Source organism: Oncorhynchus nerka, linkage group LG24 (assembly GCF_034236695.1).
Source record: "Oncorhynchus nerka isolate Pitt River linkage group LG24, Oner_Uvic_2.0, whole genome shotgun sequence".
NCBI classification, from domain to species: Eukaryota; Metazoa; Chordata; class Actinopteri; order Salmoniformes; family Salmonidae; genus Oncorhynchus; species Oncorhynchus nerka.
In genome coordinates, this window is record NC_088419.1 from 41245597 (window position 1) to 41255486 (window position 9890).

Sequence of the window (9890 nt, forward strand, 5' to 3'; positions counted from 1 at the left end):
TGCTGCTGTTTCTTATCGATCCTGTTGTCTAATCGTTTTATCCCTACATATCTACCTCAATTATCTCGTACTCCTGCACATCGACTTGATGCTGGTACCCTGTGTATATAGCCAAGTTATCGCTACTAATTCTGTATTTATTATTACTTGTATTATTATATTTATTATGTGTTATTACTTTTCTATTATTTCTCTATTTTCTTTCTCTTTGCATTGTTGGAAAGGGCCTGTAAGAATTCACTGTTAGTTACACCTGCATGTGTCGAATAAAATGTGATTTGATTTGTCTGTGAAATCCTTCAGAAATCAGCATGGACTGCAGTAGTGTGGGACATAGTGTGTGTCTGTGAGTCTACCAGCAGGGGGCAGTGTGTACTAGTGTATGAGTGTGGCGCGTGGCTGGAAGCCCCAGTAGGCTGCTGTTGATGGATGCCGGGTGATTCTGTGTGAAGGGGAATGCTAAGAGCATCGATCCTGCCCGCTTGCCTGGCCCTGGTACAGCAGGGCTGTCTACTGGGTAGTTATAAAACTAACCCTGACACACACACACACACACACACACACACACACGCACACACACACAAATACACGGAAGCCAGCACACACTCACACACATGAAAGCAAGCAGGCAGGCTGGCCTAGGTTGATATACACGCATGTGCACCAGAGCTAGAGTTTCGGCCCCACCAGTGAGTGTGTGTGCCTGGGGTGGGACTGGGAGTGTATGAGTATATGAAATAGTCAATAACACAGCTCACTGATGGAGAGGGCCATGAAAGCGATGGATGAGCAACTACAGCCATCTCTTACTACAAGATGTAGGATTTATGATTGGCAAGCAATTCTCCCACCAGCACTTCTGCTGACTCGCAGCGTTGCACTTTATTATAAATCAAATAACCGGCCTACAAGAGACGTGTTTTTCTGCTGCTGCTGCTGTGTGTGTGTCCCATACCTGTGCTGGGAGAAGAAGGCTCATGCACACTGGATGAGTCGCTGTACGTGTTGGAGGCCTGCTCTGACAGTTTCTTCTTGGTGCTCGATGTCTTGATGTGTTTCTTCTTGTTCTTCACCAGAATCTTTCCCGTCAGATCCATAGGACTGGGCAGGTGCACACCTGGTTCCAACTAGAGACAACGAGAGAGGGGTGAAGGGAGAGAGAGGGCGCGAGAGATTGAGAGAGAGAGGGAGCGAGAGAGGGAGAGACATGAGTTACTCTTTACGTGAAAGTAACACGCAAGCAAAAGTCCTACTGATGATGATGTTGGTGGGTGTGTGTGGTCGGCAAGGGTATCAAAACGAATTTAGTGTTGTGACGATGAGAAGTTGCTGGTCATAGTGTGAAAGGCTTAGTGAACTGAATGAAAAAAAGACCATTACAAGCTGGTTTGGCAGTGTGTTTAGTTTACAGCTTCAAAAGTGTTTAGTTTACAGCTTCAAAAACATTTAGTTTACAGCTTCAAAAACGTTTAGTTTACAGCTTCAAAAGTGTTTAGTTTACAGCTTCAAAAGTGTTTAGTTTACAGCTTCAAAAGTGTTTAGTTTACATCTTCAAAAACGTTTAGTTTACAGCTTCAAAAGTATTTAGTTTACAGCTTCAAAAGTGTTTAGTTACCAGCTTCAAAAGTGTTTAGTTTACAGCTTCAAAGGCATTTAGTTTATAGCTTCAAAAGTGTTTAGTTTACAGCTTCAAAAGTGTTTAGTTTGCAGCTTCAAAAGTGTTTAGTTTACAGCTTCAAAAGTGTTTAGTTAACAGCTTCAAAAGCGTTTAGTTTACAGCTTCAAAAATGTTTAGTTTGCAGCTTCAAAAGTGTTTAGTTTACAGCTTCAAAAGTGTTTAGTTTACAGCTTCAAAAACATTTAGTTTACAGCTTCAAAAGTGTTTAGTTTACACTTTCAAAAGTGTTTAGTTTACAGCTTCAAAAGTGTTTAGTTTACAGCTTCAAAAGTGTTTAGTTTACAGCTTCAAAAGTATTTAGTTTACAGCTTCAAAAGTGTTTAGTTACCAGCTTCAAAATTGTTTAGTTTACAGCTTCAAAAGCGTTTAGTTTACAGCTTCAAAGGAATTTAGTTTATAGCTTCAAAAGCATTTAGTTAACAGCTTCAAAAGCATTTAGTTAACAGCTTCAAAAGCGTTTAGTTTACAGCTTCAAAAGCGTTTAGTTAACAGCTTCAAAAGCGTTTAGTTAACAGCTTCAAAAGTGTTTAGTTTGCAGCTTCAAAAGCGTTTAGTTTGCAGCTTCAAAAGTGTTTAGTTTGCAGCTTCAAAAGCGTTTAGTTTGCAGCTTCAAAAGTGTTTAGTTTACAGCTTCAAAAGTGTTTAGTTTACAGCTTCAAGTGTTTAGTTTACAGCTTCAACAGTGTTTAGTTTGCAGCTTCAAAAGCGTTTAGTTTACAGCTTCAAAAGCATTTAGTTTATAGCTTCAAAAGCATTTAGTTAACAGCTTCAAAAGCATTTAGTTTATAGCTTCAAAAGCATTTAGTTAACAGCTTCAAAAGCATTTAGTTTACAGCTTCAAAAGTGTTTAGTTTGCTGCTTCAAAAGCATTTAGTTTATAGCTTCAAAAGCATTTAGTTAACAGCTTCAAAAGCGTTTAGTTTGCAGCTTCAAAAGCGTTTAGTTTGCAGCTTCAAAAGCGTTTAGTTTACAGCTTCAAAAGCATTTAGTTTATAGCTTCAAAAGCATTTAGTTAACAGCTTCAAAAGCGTTTAGTTTGCAGCTTCAAAAGCGTTTACTTAACAGCTTCAAAAGCGTTTAGTTTGCAGCTTCAAAAGCGTTTAGTTTGCAGCTTCAAAAGCGTTTAGTTTGCAGCTTCAAAAGCGTTTAGTTTACAGCTTCAAAAGCATTTAGTTTACAGCTTCAAAAGTGTTTAGTTTGCAGCTTCAAAAGCATTTAGTTTATAGCTTCACAAGCATTTAGTTTATAGCTTCAAAAGCATTTAGTTAACAGCTTCAAAAGCGTTTAGTTTGCAGCTTCAAAAGCGTTTAGTTTGCAGCTTCAAAAGCGTTTAGTTAACAGCTTCAAAAGCGTTTAGTTTGCAGCTTCAAAAGCGTTTAGTTTGCAGCTTCAAAAGCGTTTAGTTTGCAGCTTCAAAAGCGTTTAGTTTACAGCTTCAAAAGCATTTAGTTAACAGCTTCAAAAGTGTTTAGTTTACAGCTTCAAAAGTGTTTAGTTTACAGCTTCAAAAGCGTTTAGTTTGCAGCTTCAAAAGTGTTTAGTTTACAGCTTCAAAAGCATTTAGTTTGCAGCTTCAAAAGCGTTTAGTCTACAGCTTCAAAACGTTCTACACTCCTGAATATGCTTCCTTTGGGGAGAGTGGGAGTGTATCCACAAACACTTTCTCTCTCTAGAGAGCAGGCTTGAGAAAGCACAACACTGGTTAATTCATGTGATACATTTCTGTTCTGCTGGATCACACTGCTGATGCCCATTAATGATGGCGCACTAGAAGACGGATTCTGTTATCACACGCAAGCATGCAGGCATGCACACGGGCCCGCACATACGCTTAACAACTTCCTGAGCTGCGGTCCTTTCCTTGCAGTCAATGACCAAAACCTCTCGTGGCCTCATGGGTGGAATGTTATTAATGCCTTTTAGAATTTCATCATTAATACAAAACACACAAAGATTTAACAAAGACGATCCGGTGTTTCTATGTCAAACAGTTTTGTTATATCTCAGTCTTCTGTGATGTATATAAAGTGTAATATTGGAATGCCAACCCATAATGTAATACATTTCAACTCTATATCTGACGTGGTACATGTGTCTTCTTTTTTTAAGCCCATAACCATGTGTGTGAGGTCTATACTTTGTTTTCAAAGTAGATGTGTTTAAGACGACCAAGAAACACTTTGTGTGACTCTGATTTAGCTCCCTGCAAGTAAAAGGTTAAACAGCATCACACTTGATATGAGCATCTGCCATATCCACTTGTCTTCGAAAGCGAGTTGAGCATTTCTCCCTTAAACGGAAGCACCTGGGAAGCTAGTGGGAGAAGTTGGCATTTTGTTCTTTGTGCCCACTTATCACTCACTCGATAGTGGATATCCGACTCTCTTTCTCTACCTCTTTTCAGAAAGTACTGCTCTGATAACAAGTCATTCACTGGGAGGGCTTATGCACACACACGCACGCACGCACGCACGCACGCACGCACGCACACACACACACACACAATGTGTAAAGTTAGGTGTCTTCATTCCACCAGGGAAGACTAACAGTTCACTGCTGATTAAAGGGACGGATGGTAACTGTAGGTGTCTCTGTGTCCTCGCCTGTCTGTGCTTGTGAGTGCGTTCGTGCGTTTGATTGTCGTTACATAAGAATGGGCTCGGAAGAAAAAGTTCCTCCACAAAGGGACAACGCAAGCTTTTCACTGGTAGCCATGGCAACTGGGGGAGTAGATAAAGGGTTTCCTACAAATACAGCATACGGATTACCCCGTAACACAACACACATGCACGGTAACCCATCTCCATTCATTCCACCATGAGAGACTGCCCATATGCAGTTTAGCCTCTGATAGCCGGGTAAGGGTCTGATTGATAGGGCGGGAGAGAACCATGTGATTGTAATTGCAGACAGGTGAAAAGGGTATGTTCGGATAAAGGGAGATGGAAGGGTGAGAGAGAGATAGACAGGTAGGTAGGTAGGTAGGTAGGGAGAGAGATGGCAATGCTAACCTATGTTTCCCATGCCAATAAAGCCCCTTGAATTGAAATGAAATGAGAGAGAGAGAGAGAGAGAGAGAGAGAGAGAGAGAGAGAGAGAGAGAGAGAGAGAGAGAGAGAGATGCAGGGTAAACTTCTAGGTTTAGTCCACATGAGGCTGTTCAGACGGCTGCTCAATGGTGAGGAACACTCCACACTCACAGGTACATAATGGTGTCTAGAACTGTGCGTATGACAATGCGTGTGTATAGTGTGTGAACATGACTGTGCCTTTCTGTACTTACAGGGTACTTCTCCAGAGGGTCGGTCAGTAACATGTCTCCAAATATTGATCTGCAGTACTCCGCCATCTTGGCCTGCTGCTTGGGCCTGGGAGGCAACACACACACACACACACACACATCGTTAACACCCTTACAATCACCTCACAGTGGCCTAATGTTAGTATTTCGATATCGACTATTGGAGTGGATAGTTACTATGACCGTTTGGGATTCGAACCTGGTTGTCCTTGGGAAGCTAACGCAAGTCTCAGGCAAGGTCACACATCGTGCGAGTGTGGTTCAACAGATGACCTGGACTAAGTCACACTTTATCCCTCTGTGACCTACTCCTTGCAGACACCCATCTGGAGCATGCCACCAATGTGACCAAACTACAGTTCCAACCTGGGTCTCATGCACGCCACAAGATTGTGTTTGCGCGCCGGGGAGCTAACCCAAGTCTTCAAGTCTCAGGCAGGGTTACTCACCATGCAAACGTGGCTCACCAAACCACCTTCCCTACATTAGCATGTAGCTAGCTAATGGCTTCAGAGTAGCTAGTATTACCATGTAGCTATTAGCTAATGCCCTACTCTACGACTGGCTAGCATTAGCATACAGTTTATTAGCGCATGACCTAAGAGTGGCGAGCATTAGCATGGCAGTTAAAATGGCACTAACATAACTGTAGACGCACAGAGGTTCAGAATCACAGTGTGAACTGAGGTTAAACAAATGGGAACGTTGGTGGTGTGTACATTCATCAAAGACATCAAACAAAGGTCAACTCTGGATAACACACAGAGCCCGTGAGAGTTGTTGACTTACGAGTCCACGTGGTTCTCAAAGGAGAGGATGACAGGGAAAGGGGAGGTCTTGAAGGCACACTCTGCTATGGCCTCAATCACTTCCTGTAGACACAGAACAGACAGACAGGGTGTCAGAGCTGGTCAATGACCAATGGGAGCAAAGATCAATGAATGTGATCGCTGATCAGAATTGGTGAGTCTAGTTTCATAGATGTGTGTTGAAACTCAGATTTTCATCAACTCTTAACTAAATTACCTTTGGTCAGGCTAAACCAAAATATATAGGAATATTTGAAGTACAATATTGGTATTATACAGTATTTACAGTGATGTGGAGAGCAACTGGTGTAGAGCTTGTTGACTCATTGAACATCTGATAGGGAGTGTTAAGATGAAGTGGTTAAGTGAAATTTACAACCATTTTACAAACACTAATGCATTTAATGCACTTAATAGCTTTACCTCTGTCCCTATCACACACACTTCCCCTACTCTCTCGCCGTCTCTCGTTCCCTCTACCAGTCCACTTACACATTTTTATTTTACTCTCAATCCAACTTCTCTTGCACTTAGTTCTCCCATTAAAGACTAAATTCCCCTCTATCAATCAATCTCTTCTCCACCCTAGGCCTGGCTCCCTCCCTCCTTTCCTCCTCTCCTCTCCTTGGGCTTATTCGTTCTTCCCTCTGCTTCTCTCCTCCACCCCTCCGTGCTTCAATTATTCTCTCCTCCCCTCTCTGCCATACTAAACACCACACAGATCGCTCCCTCTGTGTCCCTGTTACTCAAACAATCGGTTGCTTTCTTTCTCTTTCCATCTCTCTCTTCCTCCCTCGCCCCTCTCCCTCCTTTTCTCTTTTGCTCCCTTCTCTCTCTCTCTCTCTCTCTCTCTCTCTCTCTCCTCTATCGCTCTGGTTCCAGACAGTTTACCTTGAAGGAGATTTCAGTTGTCATGGTGAATCCGTGTGTGATGACAGGTTCTTCTTCGGTGGTGCGTCCCTTCCAGCAGTCCAACTCGATACAGCGACACCCTGACAGGAGGACCTGGCGGTACATCTCCACCGACGAGTTACCTGCCAGCTGGCCCGCTACACACACACACACACACACACACACACACACACACACACACACACACGGGCGCACACACACGGGCGCACACACACACACACACATTGCTCTTTCAACAGTTAATAACCACATCATTTCCTTCTGAGATCCAGGAGTCCTACTGTGTGTCAACACGAGACATTCCCACACATCTCAAGCTCTCATTAAGCACATTAGCCATTAGATTGGGGAAATGGATACGAGCAGCACCGCATTCCACACAGTGGCGCAGCGCACAAGCAGATCTCATCCCCACTTTCTCCATTAACAAAGCAATTATCTCGACATTAGCATCGCATTACCGCCGCGCGGAGACAACAGTGTCAACGCGAGACGCAGGCACATCTGTGTCTGAGTGGATGTGGGTATGTGTGTCTGCGTCTCGCACTTCAGGATGCGCCCCTGAGCTCCTCTACAAATGCAATTTGATCTCTTCCTAAGGAGCGTGAATGGACACACAAACACAACACAACTTCCTGGTGATTACTGCATCCGCCATTAGAGGAAAGTTAACTTCTAAATGAGTTTCTGCCTTCAGCACGGCATGAAACACACAGTTCTAATAAGAAGGAGATTACAGGCGGATCAATGTGAAGGAATAATAATACCCTGGCCACAAGAAAAGAATCAGTAATGACTTATTGGAAATATCCTTGTCTTCCTCTGCCATGGAACAAGCAAACAGTGTTGGGGAGTAGTGAGCTACATGCTGTTCAACTAGTAATCTATCTACATTTTGCAGCAACTTGTTGATAGTTGGATTTAATTCAAATCTTGGTAGTGTTTTGAGTAGTTAATAACTTTTTGGACGTGTAGCGGTGTAGCTAGCTACCATTTATTTTCAAAAATAAAATATGTGTGAAGTAGGCAATCATTTCCTTTATTTTTCAGCATCAGACCTGCCTAATTCTCACTTTAAACATGGTTTTTATGTTAAATTACGCACACAGCTAAATTACGCACACAGTATAGGCCAAGTTAAAATACAGTATGACCCCCCCCCACCCCACCCCCAAGTGATTTGTTCTTGCAATTTGTAGCCTATGACATTTCGGATTTACACATGAAAAATGTATTTCCCAAAGTAACTTCAGATAAGTAAACAATATCTTTCTCAAGGGTAGCTTTAGTGTAGCTTAACGTCTTCCAGTGTGAAGTGATTGGTAGCTTGGTGAACTATATTCTCATAGTATCTTCCCCAACACTGCAAGCCAAGGTCCCTGTAAAGTTTCTCTGTAACTTCCAGAAATGATTTCTCATCATAGCCTAGTTAATTCATGTGTAATACAATGAGACAACGTGTCAATGGGAGAATAAGAATAAGAAGACCTGACAAAGGGAATTAAGAACACGTTTGTGTATCTCCCTCAATTTATTTTCTCCCTTTTCAGTCTTTGACATTAGCCTATTAAAGAAATCAAATGTTCCTCTGCCGGGAGAAATTTGATTCACGAGAGACTTTCATGCGCAATCCATCTCCCCGGAATACATTTCAATATATGAATAATAATATATTTTGTAGCTAGAATGGCCTTTTGTAGTTTTGGTTTTCTATTCTTATTGCTGCCACATGCCAGTCTGAAGAAATGTTGAACTGTGAGGGGAACGGCACCTCAGTACCTCCAGGCTCTGATCAGGCCCTACACCCAAACAAGGGCACTGCGTTCATCCACCTCTGGCCTGCTCGCCTCCCTACCACTGAGGAAGTACAGTTCCCGCGCAGCCCAGTCAAAACTGTTCGCTGCTCTGGCCCCCCAATGGTGGAACAAACTCCCTCACGACGCCAGGACAGCGGAGTCAATCACCACCTTCCGGAGACACCTGAAACCCCACCTCTTTCAGGAATACCTAGGATAGGATAAAGTAATCCTTCTCACCCCCCCCCCCCCCTTAAAAGATTTAGATGCACTATTGTAAAGTGGCTGTTCCACTGGATGTCTTAAGGTGAACGCACCAATTTGTAAGTCGCTCTGGATAAGAGCGTCTGCTAAATGACTTAAATGTAAATGTAAATGTAACTCATGAATAAGAATGAAGTCATTCTCATAGAGAGCGCTGATTGGATAAGCACCTGAGGTAAACAGGAGGAGAAGGCCCCCTATTGGCTGATGTTGGATGACAGGCTTACAGTAGAGGAAGGTGAAACAGGAAGGTAAAACGTCCTTCAAGCACCGGTGTTAGTAGCAATCAGAGTATTTGAATAAAGAACCTGGAATAAAAGTGTCTGAAGTTTCCAAATAGGCGCCCCACCTGTGAGGTATGTATTGTGGGAGGAGTTGATGAAGTAATGAGACAGCGGTAAGGTCATGTCTTCACTCTGGTCCAGCTTCTCTGGTGGGATGATGCTGTTCTCTTCACTACTCAGATACTTGGCGAAGCCCTCCACTGAGATCTGACCTGTAGGAACACACACACAAACACACAACTTTACAGAGGGTCGCCGGTTGCGCTGTAGCTACTGTAGCTTAGGCTCACTGCTCCGATGCTTGGCAAAGCCTACATCTAACCTGCAGGATGACAAGAGAAGCAAAACAACAGAGACAATAGAGAAGTGGAGACACTGGAAGACGACCTCACAAACCCTGGGTAAAGATGTGTGTCCATCGTGTCAGTTTTGTGGTACAGGGTGTAAGCTGAGTGTTAGGTTGGAGCTAAACTAAGCTAAACCCTGCAGAGTTTAAACTAGGTCCTAATGCGGCTAACAAAAGCAGACAGGCTGAAAAATCTCAAGTGTAACCCGGATGGAAAGGTTTCACCACTGACATTATTAGCCTTCGACACATTCCCTCAATCAATCAGTGTGTGTGTGTGTGTGTGTGTGTGGTTCCCTCAATCAATCCATGTCAACATTAGAGGGCCCCAGTGTGTATGTGTGTGGGTGTACATTAGAGAGCCACAGAGATCAATCTCAGGGACAAAGGCTGCTTCAAACCCTGACCACAAGGGTTGGACCTATGACTCCCACAGTGAGTCACCCTACAATCCATACTCTGGTGTTCTTCCAGTGTGTGTTTATGCCTTAAGATGTAAA

The 9890-nt window shown here is 43.0% G+C and overlaps 1 protein-coding gene across 3 annotated transcripts in view; it reads right to left on the reverse strand.

Annotated features, from left to right (window-relative positions):
* LOC115107503 (1-phosphatidylinositol 4,5-bisphosphate phosphodiesterase beta-1-like) overlaps nt 1-9890 on the reverse strand; it is a 256669-nt gene that overhangs the window by 89846 nt on the left and 156933 nt on the right. For all 3 annotated transcript variants that reach the window (XR_010460892.1, XM_065008903.1, XM_065008904.1), the window contains exons 10-14: nt 9110-9256; nt 6680-6837; nt 5769-5851; nt 4962-5046; nt 956-1127 (exon numbers count right to left, since the gene is read on the reverse strand). Coding sequence is in view for 2 of the 3 variants with exons in the window: in XM_065008903.1 (XP_064864975.1) it covers nt 956-1127; nt 4962-5046; nt 5769-5851; nt 6680-6837; nt 9110-9256 (645 nt within the window). In the remaining variant the exon portion in view is untranslated. The remainder of the gene's footprint in view (nt 1-955; nt 1128-4961; nt 5047-5768; nt 5852-6679; nt 6838-9109; nt 9257-9890) is intronic.